Source organism: Morone saxatilis, unplaced genomic scaffold, assembly GCF_004916995.1.
Source record: "Morone saxatilis isolate NCDOM2014 unplaced genomic scaffold, NCSU_SB_2.0 Contig16, whole genome shotgun sequence".
In the NCBI taxonomy this organism is placed as follows: domain Eukaryota; kingdom Metazoa; phylum Chordata; class Actinopteri; family Moronidae; genus Morone; species Morone saxatilis.
In genome coordinates, this window is record NW_023339718.1 from 640,277 (window position 1) to 659,120 (window position 18,844).

At 40.5% G+C, this 18,844-nt stretch overlaps 2 protein-coding genes across 2 annotated transcripts in view; one reads left to right on the forward strand and one right to left on the reverse strand.

Annotated features, from left to right (window-relative positions):
- Positions 1 to 12,763, reverse strand: part of homer1b (homer scaffold protein 1b) — a 14,570-nt gene extending 1,807 nt beyond the window's left edge. Inside the window, exons 1-4 of the mRNA XM_035658705.1 lie at positions 12,467 to 12,763; positions 9,879 to 10,010; positions 7,793 to 7,885; positions 4,721 to 4,869 (exon numbers count right to left, since the gene is read on the reverse strand). Of these exons, the coding sequence (XP_035514598.1) occupies positions 4,721 to 4,869; positions 7,793 to 7,885; positions 9,879 to 10,010; positions 12,467 to 12,763 (671 nt within the window). The remainder of the gene's footprint in view (positions 1 to 4,720; positions 4,870 to 7,792; positions 7,886 to 9,878; positions 10,011 to 12,466) is intronic.
- A 5,385-nt stretch (positions 12,764 to 18,148) lies between these two features.
- tent2 (terminal nucleotidyltransferase 2) overlaps positions 18,149 to 18,844 on the forward strand; it is a 5,281-nt gene continuing 4,585 nt past the window's right edge. The window contains 1 exon segment of the mRNA XM_035658104.1: positions 18,149 to 18,325. Within this exon segment, the coding sequence (XP_035513997.1) occupies positions 18,149 to 18,325 (177 nt within the window).

Genomic DNA, 18,844 nt, shown 5'->3' on the forward strand with positions numbered 1-18,844 from the left:
CCATCCATCCATCCATCCACCCAAGGCCCCCTGCCTCACCTAAATAGGAGCAAGAGATTTTGAGGACTGAAAGAGTGTCTTTCTAGTCATTTTAAGTCTCTTTAGGGTCATTTTGAGTTTCTTTGTTGTCATTTTGAGCATATTTGTGTCTTTGATTGACATTTTGCAGGTAAAGTCCAGGGCCTCATGACCCCTTGATGCCCTAGGCCTGTGCTCAGTGGGATCAGTCAGTTATCCATGCATGCATGCATCCATCTCTGCTGTAGCACTGAAATCTGACAAAGGCTGCAGCGGGCACTCAAATTGGAGGTCGGCACTTCCTGGCCAGTAGCTGTGAAAGCAGATGTCTGCCACATGAGTTGTAATCTGAGATTATATCCTCAGACTGGCTGGAGCCTAATCTGGTCCAGCTACTCACAGATGAGAAGATGAGATGAGAGATAAGGGAGAAGTGATTGAATGTGATTGAATTTCATGATGCAGAGGCCTGTGTGGGAGAAAAAAAAACTTGAATATGAGCTGGGTTGTCGATAGTTCAGAGTTGAAGTGTAATATAAGATATATGTATAACCTAAATTTTCTGGAGGGAAAATGCTTCTGCTGTGATTCTCCCTTGTTACATATGAGCACTGCAGGCATTCATTTAAGATTTACATAATGCTCGCTCCCTGTTTTTCACATAATGTCTGACTTAGGCATGAGACTGTATGAGAGACCTAAACGTTGTTGAGTACCGACATCGAGTCAAGTTTCTTTTGAAAAGGTGCTCCTACTCCCACATACTTCACAGTAATTCCTCACAGCGGTGGAAACACATACACAGAAAAACACAAAAGGAAGCTTAGCTCGCTCAAGGAGTGATCAGGGTCTGTGTATGACCCATAACAATGTTGTTTTCGGTTTTGTTCCACCCCCTCACTGACACATACACACATATATAATGCTCACACACTGCAGCAGTACTCCACTATGCCATAACACCCACTCTGTGAAGTGTAAAAGAGAGAAAGCCCAGATCTAATTCACTCTGGACTCCCACGGCGCCTTCAGTTCTTACACAACAGCCACCCCCTCTGTGAGTGCAAGTGTGTCTGCGTGTGTGACGCATAGGAGGGAGACGACACTTCATCCTACACATGCACATATCAACTGACACACAACCACTCACACACACATACACACATGGAGAGATGCTGTCACCAAGGCACGTAGCCCCGCCAATGTATAAACCCCACACACCAGCTCGGAGAGCAGGAGAGCAAGCGAGACACCAAGATGTGAAGATGGAAACAGTCGGAGAAAGCATGGGAAAGCGATGGAGGGAGAATTAGAGGAGAGAACAGAGTGCAAGATGTTTTGACACTGGTGTTCGTCTTCATTAAATGAGTCTGGCTGAAAGGTTTCAGGAGGGCACCTGAGCACAATTCTGGCTGAAGACAGCAGAGCAGAGCTGAAGGTGTTTGAGACACATGGAGGGTAAGTTAGTTGCTGCTGTGTCACTGAGCTGCTGATTGAAAAGATGTAATTATGTACACAATATGAATGTCTTGTCATGAGGATTTTATTAGCTATTGATATTTTTAGCTTCTGATCATTATGTCATTTTGTTATAATTCCACTCCTAGTCATGCAAGAGCCAGTTGTGTGATGCTGAATTGAATTGAAGAAGCAACGATCTTTGTATCAGTTTAAAACAGTTTTTCTAATCTGATACCGAAGATTGGAATTAGTGTTACAGAGTTTATCTGTTTTTATTTGTTTCACATGAACAATATTCTAAAAAACTAAAAATATGTCATGACAAGAAAGCACAGGACCAGTTTTGTGGAGTATCAGGTTGATTCTTTATTGCATTTTTTCTTTTAATTAATATAAAATATTTTTTTTGTTTATTGTCTGGATTTAATTTTGAATGTTTTTTTTTCTGGTTTGGACATATTCTGTACACATTGCCAATATACCATGACTCCTGAATAAAAAATTAACACTCTATTTTGTGTTTAACTACTTCAAAATGTTAAGTATATTGCTCCTCCCATGCTCAATAAAGCTACCAAACACAAAACATAAACTTGCATAACACTGAAGGTTTTTTACAGCCCTCTTGTGTTTCTGCTGTGTCCTGACCGCTGCGCATTGTCAGGTAGGTTCTTCCTCCGCATGGAGCACTTCAAGAAGCAGGGAGCCAGAGCAGTTGCCATGGCAGCACTTGAGGAGCGCTCATGGCACCCTGACGTATGACATCGGCACTGTCTCCGTTCACACAAGCCTACCACAAGCCCACCGACAGACGCCTACATCCTCCAACACTAGAAGACCATTCACATGCAGCCAAGGCAGTCCCAACAAAAGGTGTTCCAATATTCAGAACACCATTCAAAAACAACTCCACTGCAGACCTGCCAAACACGCCTACATCCTGCAATATAAAAAAACCTCTCACAGTCCTGCATACACCTGTATCTCATCCTCCTCTCTCTTCTTCTGCCCTCTGCACCCACACATACCTGCCTACACAGCCCCGCTAAGCAGCAGTGTGGTGTATATGTTATCATCATCTAATTCCAGACACATGGCAGGGAGACAAACCAAGACAATCCTAGAGGTCTGCCGCAAAAAGACAGCACACACTTGCGTATGCAGTTCTGTTTCTATATGTAGGTCTGAACTCTCATGATGTAATATACAAATAAACACATTCAAAACACACTAAAAACATTTTATTCTTTTCTTTGTGCTATTAAATCAACTACAGGCTTATACAACATTACACAAATTGCCAGAAAATACATTTTGACTGCAGTTTGAGGCACATGAGAGGCGGATAGAGCTACTGTAAAAGGTAATGTGAGATGATGCACACAGTAGATATTAAATTTAGGAAGTAAGAATTATAGAGAGAAAAGATAGAAAAAGAGAGGGTTATTTGATAAAATATCTGGATGGTGCTATCATCTACCCTCTCTGCATATGCCTCTGAGAAAATGTGGTTTTGCTTGTTACGTCCATGCTTGCCATTGCGAATGCTGAGAGTCGACCCCGTCTCCCACGCATGCAGCATTAATAGACACATCAGCAGCAATGCTGCAGCAGGCAGTGGGTGTCCTCTCTACATCCCGCTCTCTCTGCACACTCAGATCTGTGTAGCCTTACAGAGTTCATGATGTAGCGGTAGGGATTTCTAAGCATTTGCACTTGAGCTTGTCACAGCTTTACAGACTTTAACACCCTAATGAAAATACCTCTATCTATAAAGACCTCTACAATGATCTTCAAATATAAAAAAGTATTTTAAGTCTCCTCTAAGACACCCATAGTTAAGCAAAAAAGAATGATAATACATTAAGCGATTGATTGATATCTTTAATTAATAAATATCGCAGCCAGAGAAATAACGAAATGAGTATCACAAGATTACAGAGATTTTACAAATGAAAAGACCTGTGTGTACAGTTGACTACAGGTGACAGTAGATAATAGGAACATTTCCTCACTTCACTCACTCAAATGACTCAAACTGATTATCCATGACCTCCTGTTCAGTTTATTTATTGTAGTGAGTGTGTGTGCACTTTGTGGCTGTTTAGGTAGCGGTGACTCATGTACAGATTTTATACAGTGCACCTTTCTCTCTATCGTTCTCTCTTCCCAGTTTCTGACACACACACGCACACACACACACTCTCTCTCTCTCTCTCTGTCTGTCTTGCTCTTTCTCTGCCTCCCACTACCCACAGTATGTTATATAAGTCTTACATAAACGCTTCATCAACACCTTTTTGGTGATGAACCTCACAGCCACACCTCTTCAGAAAGCCATTATACAAATCAAACATATTTACATGGCACTTTGACGTCTTTATCTTACACAATATACTGTATATGAACCAGTACTCACAATCACAAGGAATGTGAATTATCCATTTCAATATTCAGTCTGCTAACAGGACACTAAGACAACAGGAATGTATACAACAGTAGTGGTGCATGCATAGAGATATTATTGCATTGCAGTAGGCAAACATAAAACTATAAATATATGTGAGTTTCCTTACAAAGCATGCTTAGATTAGACAAAATAATCACGTGAATAATTCCTCATTCCTGAGAAACACTTAAAGTAACATATTTTGCTGGTCCGTGTGTGAGTAAGATGTCACTGATAATTCGCCCATGTTCCTTCTGACTGGAGTGATGGCACGCTGTTGTTACCTTATTCATTAGCAGTTAGTAAACAGGCAGTGCATTATTGTAAAGAAGACCCTCCCTGTTGCTGACCTGCAATCAGGCTCTTATTTTTGGAAAGTTTGTGCCTGAACATTTGTTTTTTGCGTAGTTATGATGTCGCAGTAGTCTGGACTTGTAATGACATCCCTATCAGAAAGAGCAGACCCGACAAGTCTTAAACTGCTCCCTAGAGAGGAAAAACACGAGAGAGCAGCAATGAATAGAGGGAGTTCACTCCCATGCTGACATGTAACATATATAGGTGCACGCAGACGAGAAGAAAGACATAGAAGGAGAGAGGTATGTACTTCTGTGCCTCATAAAAACATAGAAAAAAATCATAATAAATCATATATTTTAGTATTGTAGTATGTAATATATGTGAAATGTGACGGTGACAGTGTAAATGGTCAGGGTGTACTGTCACTGTACATCTGTACTGTGGTAAACATGACAACACGGGACAAAGAACACATCACAGTGTGGGATTTACCTGTGTGCGAAGGCCAGTGCGTTCTGTGCCGGCCCTGGAAGGGTGTCTGAATTGGGAGTCGTGTCACAGATTTCATCTGTGCCATTGATGTTTTCCATGGGCGGCGTCACAGGGGTCAATGGTGACGAGAGCTCACCTCCTGGAGACTCCTACATGTGAAACATGTACTGCTGGTTAGACATCAAATAATCAGTCAAATATATATTTAACCAAACTATATGTTAATTATTTTATTACTATTCGCACAATTAGTCATGATTATAAGGCAGGAAAGAATTGTGATATCATATCAAGCTCAACAACATTCCCTGACATTTCCTTATAAATATCTGTATGATACTCCCAAATGTCAATAAAATATATTATTATATTATATTAAAATAGTAATGATTTAACCTATAGTGAGTTCGCAAAAGCTTTTACATCTGCTACACTTTTAGTTCTTACACTAATGGTTCCTAGTTGTTTTCCAGCCAGAGACACAGCCTTAGGCGTAAAGGAAATGGTGCGTTTAACATTACCAAAAGTAGAAACAGTGATTTGTTTAGATTAAATAGAGAACTGGGTAGTATTTAGCATATGCAAAGATAGACAGTGTGGCTCAAGTGAAAGGGAAAAATAAGAGCACCCCTTTGGGGCAACTTTTCATTATTGAATTTCTTTTATTTTTAATTTTTTAATTTTTTACAATTAATCAATTAATTGTTTACCCAATAAAATTTCAGCACCAGAGCCCAAGGTGACATCTTAAAATTCTTGTTTTGTCAGATCAATAGCCCAAAACTCAAAGACAATTAATCTGCAATGATTACAAAACTGAGAAAAGCAATGAAAGTAATTCAATTATTATCAAAATTGCTTTAAATTAATTTTCTGTCAATTGACTAATTGTTTAATCAAAAAATAATTGTATAATTATTAATAATATTAATATTATTAAATATAAGATAATTAATTTGAGTGATCTCAATGACCTCTTCTTACCAGATAAAAACAAACTCATACATTTATATTCATCATTCTTCCCCTATAAGGAGTTGACATGAGAAATAATTGAGGTGTGTTTATGTGTTTTTAGGGGTGGGGGAGATGCTGTCTCTTACACTCATAAAGCTCTTGCTGGGGTGCTAAAAATATGAGCATCTTAGTGAGCAGTTCCACATGCCTATAGGCCAATAAATAGCTTACTATAGCACTGGGAAATTGCAGAATTACAGATTAATTCTTATCTTTATATCCCATAAAACAAGAGACAAATCATTTAGCTGCTGCACGTACATAAAACAAAGCTGTTAAGACTCAGGGCCTGGGCACAATACAGTAGCACAATGACACTGCCTGTACGTCTCTAATGGACAAGAAGGAAGTGAGAGATAAGAGGAAGATTAGGGCCGGCATTACATTTTGCACTCCACATTCATTAGTATACCATGTATCATGGTGCACTTCCACTGGGGTCTGGTCTATTGGGACCAGCATATAGCATTTAGCTCTGTGTTATCTAATTTTGTTATAATGGAATAATTCCTCTCTCATGTTTTCCAGTTTATTCAGAGGAGAGACTAGAGAGGAGCTGAAGGTAAGGAAAAAAAGCCAGCAGGCATGTCTGTGAAACAGTGACAATCAGTAGTGAAACAGAGCAGACAGCTTCAGCAGACAACTGCAGTCTTATAGCAGGAATGCTGCAGCCTTTACCGTTAAAGCAATCGCTTCACTTCCACCACTATTGTGTGGTGGTGGCCAATGCACATGTAGCCTTCAACCCCTGATGAGAGCGAAGCTGTCCACTTGGCTTCATTAAAAAACATCCTCCCATGGGAAGCACAATGTACTGTAGCATTTCAGCCCATGTGGGCCGCAGCATTAATAGTACAAGTAATAGACCGCAGTACAGCAGGGGGCTGCTCCCCTAGCCTTCATAATGAACAGACGAGGACATGAAGCCTGTTAACAGCCTTTAGATTAAAGAACATATTTCTCTGGGGATCCTCAGAAACAAGCTAATTTTCTCTCAGACGCAGTTACACATGCCCTAAACCACTCTATTATTAGATATCCCATACAAACAAATAGCAAACATACAAACTAATTATGTTCTTTAATTTATGGTGAATCCACAGACAGATTTGTCTTTTTCTTTTAATGTATAGGCTACATACATACAGTGAAAATTAACCGTATTGTGTGGTGTATAATATGTAAGGACTGTAATTCTTAACCTCAGTGTCAGAATCTCCCAGGGGTCACGCAGTAGTGGAACGTTACTGCACTTAAGTACAATTTTGAGGTACTTGTACTTCTCTATTTGCATTTACAATGCTACATTTATAATATGAATTATGATACGTTTCAGAAGAAAATATTGTACTTTTTACTATATATAGTTTTTTTAGTTTTCTAGATATAATTACTGGTTACTTTTTAGCTTAAGAGTTTATATAGAGAAACATATGATTAACTTAAATACAATTTAATTAAAAGATTTTACCTTTTTGGCTTTTGAACCCTCACAAAAAAGCAATTTCTGGTTGGAACCCCTTTTCATGTTCCAGTTGTTACCATTTTATTCAAATAATTGTTCACGGTCAAAGCAATAAAATTCAATTATTTCACAAAAAAATGCTAAGATTAAAAAGAAAGAAAAATCAAAAGAATGAACACACACTTGTGAAATAAAGCGTAGTGTTTTGTGTTTTTTGCTTCCGCATTAATCATCTCCTAACCCCTCAGATTTATTTGGGGGCTTACCTTTGGAGGGGTCCAACCACTCGGTTGGGAGCAACCAGACTAAACCAACTGTATATAATGTTGAAACTAGTAAAAATAAAATGCTACTACAACCTAATAATGCAATAATGAGGCATATTACCTCCACTTTTACTTTTGATACTTTAAGCACATTTTGCTGACAATACTGTACTTATACTTAAGTAGGACTCTTTTTTATTTTCTATCAAGTTCTTTCTTCTTTTCTTTGTCTTTATGTCTCCTGTGATAATAAATCACACTAAATAACACCAGAGGGAAAAATCACAGAATAGGTGGGGTTAGGATAGCGTAACCTGAACGTACCTGAGAGGGAGATGTGGCCATCTCCATCTTTTCTTGACTCTTCTCTTTAGCAAGCCGTGCTGCTTCTTTATACTCTGCAAACTTCTCTGCAAACTGGACACAGAGGACAGCCATCAGTATGGACTGAAATTCATATAATAATATGGTTTAATCTGTTCAGTAAAGCCACATGTGCATGGACACACACACACACACACACACACACACAGATCAGTGTATAATAGGTCAGCTGTGCAGCCAGGGAAAGGACAGGGAGAAGCTGTTGCCAATAACGACAGTTGAACTTAGACAAGAAGGCCCTTACCCATAATACCTCAGCTGAAAGATGAGCTAACTAGGTCACTGTAGTAACGTGTCTATCACATACGTACACATATGCACATACAAACACAAACACACACACGTATACAGCAAAGCAGACTGTGTTATTGTGTTTTCCCCGTTGAGTTTGTGCCTTTAATCAGAAGTTGTCAGTGGCTGAAGATGATCGCTGGGGTTATTTTAGTCAAGAGCAAAGATACATCCAGCGAGCCTAAAGCAGTAAGGTGAGCTCAGCTGAGGGGCTTTGAGCAAATATAAACACTCTGGCACTTACACACAAGCACATATCCCCAATGTCCCTTTAGGGTGTGGTTCATCACAGACACTACTCCCACAGTGTTACAGAGTAATTTTATAGATACAGTACTGCAGAGGGTTGAGTGGTGAGGAAATCAAATTGACAACTCTGCTGGAGCAGGTCTTGTGTCTGCCATTAGTGGAGTTGCAACAAATAACTCAATATCATTTCACTTCAGTGCAATATTATAGTTCTGGTACAGTCATCTAAATGCAGTAGTTTCTCAGTATAAGTGCTTCAGAAGAGTTGGCACTGCAGTTATCTGAGAAGTGAATCTGATTATTTCAACTTTAAACCACAGAAAATACTTCTAATTGGCTGGTTAAAACTGCATATTGATACGCCCCAGACAGTGTAAATAAGTTAAACAAAAGAAGCTCTACATTAGCTAAGAAGTTGGGGAAATGGAAGTAGATTTTTAAAATTTAAAAATGTTTTTACTTTATTGTTTTGTTCTTTCTGATTTGTGACAATAATATAAGGCAATGAACTGAATTTTAAATACAATTTACCTTTATTTGTTATTGTGAGCTTTATTTATTTATAAAGTATCATTAAGGTATGTTTTGAAACCTGAGACCAAATTATATATGTGCATTACAAGATCACAACAAGACAAGTCAACGACACTAAACAATCATCATACTCATAAAATAGGAAAATAATGGACTAAAGTCAATTATTGTGCATTATTAGTTTCTTATTTATTACCTGGGGAAGAGTGTAGATACTGTTCTGTAGTAACTGTATGACTGTCTTAGTGCCTTATAGTCATAGTTGGTGATTGAGTGCTGTGTTAATTCTTGCAGGAGTACTCCAGCAATTTAGTATTATCATGAGGATTACTTTTTCAGACTTCCTCCAGAGTCACAGAAGACATATAGTACTTCTCAATAGTAATAAACTGCCCCCTTAAACTCTGGTGCACCCACCAGTGTGTCCATCTTTGTACTGCTGGTCATTTTCCCGAATTTTACTCTTATAAAACACAAGTGTACAAAATGTTTAAGGGGGAAATGATAAGTTTAAGATATATATAAGTTATTGAGGGTTGAGAGAGCACCTGATCGGATAACCTTGAGGTCACAAGATCACGTCATTATCCCTTTAATATCAGGTATTGCTATCTGCCTCTTTATCTACAGAGGATGTGTCTATACTGCTGAGTTTGGTTGTAATGTGTGTGTCGATCTGACAGTAGGGATGCTGTGAGCCTCCCCAGTTCATGACGGAGCTTAATCATACTGCAGAGGAGAGAAACCACCACCTACTCATACACACACAAGTGAACACACAGATATACATTACTTTCGTAAACACACAGGCACACACAGAAAAAGCAGATTCTACACTATACGAGAAGCTATAACAACTATGGTAAAAAGACAGTTGAAATGCCATCCTTTCTCAGGGACTGGGTGGGAATATGTGTGTGTGTGTGTGTGTGTGTGTGTATGGGGGTGGTACCTTGGCTAGATGATGCTCAGTGGAGAATCCCAGGCCGTAGACAGTGTTTGCTCGACTGTCCGCCCATTGGCCAAACTTCTGTGAGGTCTTTGTGAACGTCATGTTGGGACTGATGGTACTGTTGATTATTGCCTGCAGGACAGAGGTAACCCACTTAATACATATTAAATCAACTTTATTACTGCAGTGTGTTCAATGTGTTTATGTATGTGTGAATGTGTATGTGTGTCTACAAGAGAGAGAGGGTCAGATTAAGAGAAAAATAGATTTTAAACACGTGCTTTTTGTGTGTCTGAATGAAGATTATTCACACCACAAATCAGGACTACAAATACAAATATCAATAAAAAAGTATATTGTTTGTACATGCGGCACTGTTTACATATTAAAAGCTCAGATGCACATCTACTTTATCTTTCTACTGTTGGTGTTAGTGCCTCGATCATGTGTCTCTTGGTCTCTCCAAACAGTACAGTAGTAGTGCCAAAACAGTTAGTGGATTAACCAATTAGTCAACTGATACAAAATGCTTCATAAAAATGTCTTTAAAGATTTTCTACTTTCTCTGTTTTGTATAATTGTAAACTGAAAATCTTCTGAGTCTGAAAATGTTTTTTGGACAGTTGGTTGGACAAAACAATGTATTTTAATGCGTCACCTGGAGTTTCTGAGTAATCGAGCAGGTTTCCCAATTTGTATACCTTATATACCATATATATATATACCATAAATGACCAATCGATTAATCAAAAAAAAAAATTTATGGCACTATACTTTATCTGAACAACTGTTTGTGTACGTGTTTGTATGTATGTTAGAGACAGGGTTAGCTTGAGAGAACATTATATAGCTTCTGGTCTATAGTAGCGCAGGCTCACACCCACCAATAAAAGAAAATCTATGCTTGAAAGGGAGCTGCTGAGTTTGACCTTCAGCCATGGATTCAGTGGTCCTATATCAGTAAGACACAAAGAGCAATACACAAACAGGAGCATGTACATGTATGTACAGACATGGCAGTGAGGCAGAATGGCAGATAGAAATATCTGATAGAGAGGAAATGAGGTGGTGGCCATGGTCTGGCTTAAAGTTGGTGAACGCTTTGAGTGAAAGTGTAAGTCAGGCAATATTTTCCTTACTGTCAACAAAACCCATGAAAACTCGTAAACCAACAATGTATTCATCCAACTAACAAGTATTGTCTGTAAATGCAAAGTATAGTTTATTCCTCCATGACATAGACTATTAAAAATTCATCAATGAGTGATACGGTTGCACTGGTTACATATTGCTTCATCATTACGATAACACATTATTCCATTGCGATAAAGTTGAGCAGACCAAGTTCATTGTAATGCCCAAGTTAAGCAGTGTAGATTATTTTGAGTCCCGCTGCTGTAAATACTTACTAATGCACCAAATCTGCTGCTGAAAATAGTCTCCAACCAATGCATTATATACTCCTGTTTGAGTAACCAACTATAGGTATATATTCATGACTGGTTTCTAAAGATTAACATCTTTAGTAGAAACCAATGGGCTTCGGCTTAGTGTAACAGACAGGGTTGTGCAAGTCAGAAAGTATTGAGAGGCAGATGCTGTTTTTTATCTTTTATAGAACATGTAAGTGAGGCAAAGACTACCTCCAAATCTTATATAATTCAACTTCCTTTGTTAAATAACATTAATGGAGAACAAATTAATTGTAAATCAATTATCAGTGTTGTGTAATGGTTGACATTCTGATTGCAATCAATACATAATGATGAGTTTTGGAAGGGAGGCAGTCAGTGAGTGTGTGTTACACAACAGCTGAATTTAATGATCAAATATCTATTGAGTGTTCTTTGATATGAGATGGTTCCCAAAACTGACCACTAGAAGTTGTTCACACACACTTGATGATCACTGAATGCAAACTGTGCGACTTTGCTTTGATTCCATCAGTAACATTTTTCCAACCTTCTCGTTCACCTGGCTTCATACTTTTTCTGTATTTGACGCTCTATTTATTTCTCCTACCACACATTCTTTTCACTCTGTCATCTGTTTCTCTCATTTAACTTTACCCCTCCTCTCTCTATAACTGGAAGAGAGTGTGCATGTGTGAGACTGGTCTGTCCCTATAAAGAACTCTCCTCTGCCTTCAGTCATGGAGCGCGCTACCTCAAATCACACCATGCCCAGCAAATATATCCCTCTCAGATCTCTAACAAGAATATCCTGAGACATTAAGTGTACACTGTGAAGTGCAGTCAGACACACACAGACATGCACACACAAATACAGTAGTTGCAAGCATACACACAATGTAACATGAGCTGTCAGTCTTGGGATAGGCTGCAACGATGAGCTCTTTTAAGATGTGTGCACATTAGATTCCAGTGCAGAGCTTATTAACACCATTAACACTCAGTGGATCACAGCACCATTAAAATCTCCTGAAAGACTGTTTGACATCTTCATAAAATCATGTCAGTTGGCAGAAATTAAAATTACACAATGGATGCAGTAGAAGAGGGATGATGAAATGTGTGTTTTTTGTTCAACAGAGTGTGAAAGGTGTACAATAACAATCAACTGCTCACCTTGGTGCCATCCAGACTGATGATGCGGTAGACATTGCGCGTACTGTCATAGAAGTAGGAGACAGTGACGGCATGCTTGCTGGTGGGCAGCCAGTTCTTTTTAGTGTTGGGATCAATCTGGAAGACGTGGGCCCGAGTGCTGTAGATGGGCTGCTCCCTAAAGGGGACGAAGAAGAAGTTGTGAACCTCTTTGTGCCGCAATACCAACGTCTCACCAAACCCAGCATCGAAACTCCTGTTGCCTACGGGGGAGTTTGATCGCCCTGGCAACCGAATTACCAACTCGCCATCCTCCATAGTTATACCACAGAAAGAGAGGCTGAGAAAAGACTACTAGATACACTCATTGCCTTGTATACATGGACAACAAGCTACAGTAACTGAACTGACAAGCTACAGCAGAGTTCCCACATACACCTTAAGTCTACACTTCCTCTGATACATTATCTTTCTACTTGTAAACCAATACACTAAATGCAGCTACTCAACAGAAACTCTCTCTGTCTTTCTCTCTGTGTAAGGCAGCGCAGTCTCTCAATGCTCTGATATGGGAATGCCTGCAGCACTGAGCGAGGGTCACACAGGGGAGCACAGGGGGGAAAGGAGAGGATTTAAAGCTAAATATAGACAGTAGGCCATGGTTAACTACCAAAGACACACCCCACAGAGCTGCAGTTTCCACACAGACACACATAATACATGTGCATATATAAACATGCACACACTGTGACACAGACGTGATGGAATTATAAATCTGTATTGATGTGTGTGTAGGCTATATGTGGATTTGTGTCTGTGTAGTAGCTTAGATCTGTAGATGATCAAAACTCCATGATAGGCTTGGTTTGAGATGAGTTAATTCCTTATTGACCTCTGTGTGAAACTCAAACCACAGTTAGGATTCGCCCCTATTAACGTAGGTGATTATAAAAGAGTCTTCTTTGTTTTTTGACCTGCCATTCAACCAGCACTCATGCGCCACCTTCACCCTTTGTCCATTTATCTCTCACTCCTCAGTTTGCTCTTACAATGCCCTCATATATTCCAGCATTGTTGGGGCTTCTTGGGTAATATCTACAGTCAGTACACACACACTCACTCAAAGCGCAGGGTGCAGAGGGAGATATTCTGGGCTGGCAGTGCTGGCAGAGCAGGAGATAGAGAAGTGCTTACACTGCACTGAGGGGGTGATGGGGGACATCAAAGGCTTGCTGTATAAATGAATATTAAAATTCAGCAGCAGCACCCCTCCTGTGTGTGATTAGCCAAGACTGGGAAAGAAAGAAAAACATGGAGACAGGGAGAGAGAGAGGGAAGTTAGACAGGAGGAGAAAGAGAATGATGGGGAATGTGAAGAGTATAGGAAGTCAGAGAGTGAATCTGGGATGATTAATGTCGCTCCACAAAGCTGCTTGTGGAGTGCTGTGCGCAAATTATCATAATCATCGACAGCAGTGTAAGTGGCGGAACTGTGAGTCATTTCAACTCTTTCCCAGCACACATCACACAACCACGGCCTGTCCGTATGATCTGTGCAATAGCCGCTTGGCAACTGGCACTGTTTTTCATTGCATAATTTGATGGAGCTGTGGCAAATGTTGCGCTTCTTATTGCTTGATTGTGTTTGTACCAACCACAGCAACATTCTTGTGCTTTGATTTTTACATGAATGCCTGTGCCAAAGAGTTTTGTTCCAAAACGACACCCACCAGTTGTCAAAAAAAGCAATACCTACTCCTACAACTGAACTTTTAAAAGACAGCACAATAAATGATTGAATGTAATTTAAGTTGAATACTGCTTTCTTATTTTTTATTATTTTCATATACATTTTCCTTTCTCAAAAACAGGCATTTTGCATCAGGCATCAGCTCCACCATACATGCTCTACACTACAGTCTTTTCTACAGTGATTTTGGTCTGAGCCAATAGCTTGACAGAGTTACCAGTTATGGGCTTGCATGGAGGTCAATTCAGAATGCGTTGATCCTCTTGCACTCGAGCGATGAACTCCAACAGTAGCATGTAGGCTGCATGGCAGCTACACAGATTTAGCAATAGGGACACAACATAGGGAATAGGGAAAGCCTTAATATGCTGTCTATCTTCCATGAGTCCATGACAGATGTGCATACAAATGTGAAAACAAAAGCAACATGGTCAGAGGAAATGGAAAAGAAAACAGGAGAAGAAAGGAAAAAAGGAAAAGAGAGGGTTATCGAGAGGGTAATTTCAGTGGGATGCGAATGAGTGGTAAAGGAGAAAGCGTGGAGCAAGAAGAGGAAGAGGAAGAGGAGGAGGAGGAGGAGGTGTTTAGCATGCAGAGTGTACTGCGTGACACAAGGGCAGGTAAAGAACGTGAATGTTAAAACAGACAGAGAAGGCGGGCAGAATGAGAGAGGGAGGGAGAGTGATGAAGTGAGAGAAGAAGGGAGGGATGAGGAGAACGTGGAGGAGGTGATGAATGTATGTGAGGATGGAGCGCTGAGAAGACGATGAAGGGAGTGGGAAGCTCCAAACTGCTACGCAGTGTGGTATAAACAATTACGTTAAGTATGACTGTGTGCTGCTTAAGTATGAACTTTCAGAGAAAAGTTTTTAAGGGAAAATGGTCAAGTGTCAAACAGATTCATGTGTACAAGTTGTGTGCCTGAGACTTAACGTTAACGGATGATAATAAGAAGGAATGGATGGTGTAAGAGCCATAATAAGGAAAGCAACACACAGATATACTGTATGCTGTGTTATGATATATAACATTTTTTGTTGGTAGTCAAATGTTGCGTTTTTTTAGATGCTCCTTTACTTTTATTGATGACATTAGTAATTTCTTAAACACAGACTTTAACTCAGTGGCATTTTTGGAAAACAGAAAGGAATGAGACTACAGGTGGACTGCTACATAAACTTAGCTGCTAGGTGTGTTGTTAATTAAAGGGTTAGTACACACAAATTACAAAAAACAACAACAACATATGTACCCACACATTTTTTCACTTACCTCTCGTGGTATCTAACCATAACAGTTTTGATTTGTTTTAAGATATTTCTTCCTCCAACCTAATGACAGTGAACGAAAAATACACCTAAACGGTAATACATCTTCCCAGAAACAATGTCCCTGTTACTTTTAGTAATCTACTGGGAACAGTTTGTATTGGAACTGTTTTCGACTACAGAAAATGAAAATGAAAACTATTTACAGAGATGGGCCATGCCTTACAAAAGGGTGTAAACAGGGTCAAATAAAATATGAAACAAAAACTTCCTGCATGGCTAGTTATCATTGCTTGTTGTATCTTGTAACCGGGGTGAACCGACTATTTAAAATATGTTGAGCTATGGCACACACCTCAACTCTACACGTGTTAACATAAGTATTGATCATTGAACAACACTGTACCAATGCCTACGGGCATTTCATATAAACACATACACACACATATCCGCAGCTCCAGGAGCGGCAACAGGTGTTACCAATAGCACATCTTGTGCTTCAGGGGTTTGATGCACAGATGTGAAAACTCAGTCATTTGGTCACACACATGCACATCACTTATACCATAAAAGGCTGCATTATTTTCTACTTCAGTGTGTCCCCTTTAACTGTGCTGCTGCCCCTTTTCCTGCAAACACTGACAGTGAAACAGAAGCATAATAAATGGTCCATCTCAAGAGATCTCACTTTCCCATGACACCTCCACCTCCACCCTACCTCCTTCTAAAAGTTGTCCCTGTTTCCAGAGTTTTTCATTAATTTAACGGAGAAGAGCTTGAAGGCAAGTAGATCTTATTTAAGGTAGAGATGTCATTAATGAGAGAGCTCCCTGTTGCTCTACCTACTGGGAGCGGCTTGGATGACCTGAGATGTGCCTGTGAACACACTCTCTCTCTCACACACACCCACACAAACAGCAAAGACAAAGAGAGAAACCAAGTCCGTCTGTGCACTGATTGTATTTGCCCAAGGAAGTGAGAGCGCACCAGAGACAGTGTTGATAGGCATCTCCAGTTCTCATCCAACACTAATGTTCTTCTCTGTGCCATTACCATTAGAGCTGTAACTGGCTTGATATTCAGCCATGAGGCCAGAAGTGAAATATGACTCTATCTGTCTGTGCCATTACTGCTAGGCAGGTAGCCAGACAACAGATCTACACATATGTACTCTTTCATCTCATCTGCACCTGCACATATATTCTAACTTTAATACACACACTGTATGCAGCATAGTGCTTTGAATCACAGTTTACAATTTATTCTATTGTAGATCAATTGAGTCATTGAGTCAGTTGCATAACAGTAACTTAGTCACCAGTGTGGCAGAGCCCAGTGGAGAGCTGAAGCTGAGTGGGAGACCGCTGAATGATGTGCTGCCCACACTGTAGGAGGGCAGAGTGGGCCCTGGGAAGCCTCCAGTGTATTGTAAATAGTTAATGCAAGAGTTTTGGCTGATGCCTTGAAATCGCACCATGCCTGTGCCATATTGTTAACCTCCTGCTGTGCAATTAATCACAATGAACTGCGGGAGACAGCTGTTAATGGACGGCAAGCTTGGTGGGGGAAATGGACCGCTGAGCGCAGGGTTAGGGGACATGCAAATGAGCAGCGCTGTGCAGTAGGCGGATATTTCACTGATGGGTGCCTGTTGTTGAGGATGTGTAAGGTAGCGGTCACTGAGCTGCCATAGAGACAGAAAGCCTCTCTCTGTCATTAAAGCCTTGTGCGGCATTGTAGCTACTTACATTCCCTTGCTCTGACATTAAACTGTTCTGAAACCTTCTCTAGAGCAGGACCCAGAACAGGATGTACAGTACACCAGACCACAGATCTCTGTTTGAGCATACTTGAGAAGAAATGCTGTTGTTACACATGCCTTCTTTAAGAATTACATAACTGTCGGTAATGTAGGTGGGGAGTAAACGGTGGGACAGAGAGACCTAGAAGAAACAGCATCTTAAATCACTCTCTCATTGTTCTGCAATATTAGGGAATTTAAGCTTTGCTTCATTAAGGTAAGAACCCCTAAAAAAAACCCTGTGGGACCCACTGCTAGTCCCACTTTGAGAATCACTATTTCAATCATAAAAGTTTGATGATGGGGCAACTTCTGCACTAGCATTTGTGTCTCAGCATGTTGGGCCCAATGTGCATTTCTATTCTGGCAAACAGCATATTCTGAGAGGAAAGAGGAATAAAGTTCCTTCATTATATGTCAGAATTTGTGGTTTTAGTGTACAGCACATCAAGGCTCACCACCACAGCACTACCTGAACTATCCACCATTAGGTTTATTAGACGTCATGTTAGACAGAGAGATACATTTTAAGGCATACACCCAGGTCATTATCGTGTTATGCCTGGTGTGGTTTCCATGACAGGGAAGTTCATACCCTGTGAGGCAGCCGCAGCTGATATGAATGCAGAAAGGAGGGAAAGGGGACTAAGTCAGCCTGTGGGATAATAATCACACTTACCCCATTGTTGTGGATGACATGGAAGGCGACCTGACTAACGATCCTTTTCGCTGGCAATAAAAATGTATCTCTCGGATTGGCTGCTGCGTATGAAGGTCTTCTCTCTACACGACAGCCCTCAATGTATCACCGTCGGTGCGTCTGCAGGAATTTGATGACAACTGCTCCATTCCCCTCCACTGTCACCGCATGAAATCACACATACATGTCGTTCTGCACATGGCACGGAAATCAGATCTTCTTCTCGTCCTTCGGCGTTGAGGGTTTGGTGATGGAGAAGCAGCAGCAGTGGCAGTGCTGTGGGAGATCCAGCGCAGAGTCCAATGGAGATCCGACAGGCGCCCTGCTGTTGTCGTGTAAATTACAGATCCTCGCTCGAAGGGTGGAGAAGCCCTGCTGACTGAACTTGGAAAGACAACCCTCATTTAGCCAGTATAACGCACAGCATCACACTGTCCACCCGCGTCTCTCTCTCTCTCTTTCTCTTTCTCTCTCTCTCTCATTACCATAGGCTCACATGTCACACCCCCACTCTCTCGCCCAGACTACAGCTATTCCACACACTCACTATTACCTGCGCATTTCTGTAATAAAGCCGATTTCTCATGTGGCCCCAGGACTAACCCCACAGCATATCTTGTGCTTTTTGCAACATCAATTTAATGCCTTTTGTGTGTGTGTGTGTGTGTGTGTGTGTGATTGTGTGTGTGTGTTTCACGTGACAATTGCCGGCTCTCCTTACTGGTATGTGGAGTCGTTTGCATAGAATGAAACATCCTGCACTTTCTCTGCTGCAGCTTTATGTGTCTGCTTTATTGATCTAAGCCTAACCACGGACCCCTATGTGCACCCCGCCCCCCAAACCGCTCCACATCTGGCTGATGCATCCGCTTCCCTCCCA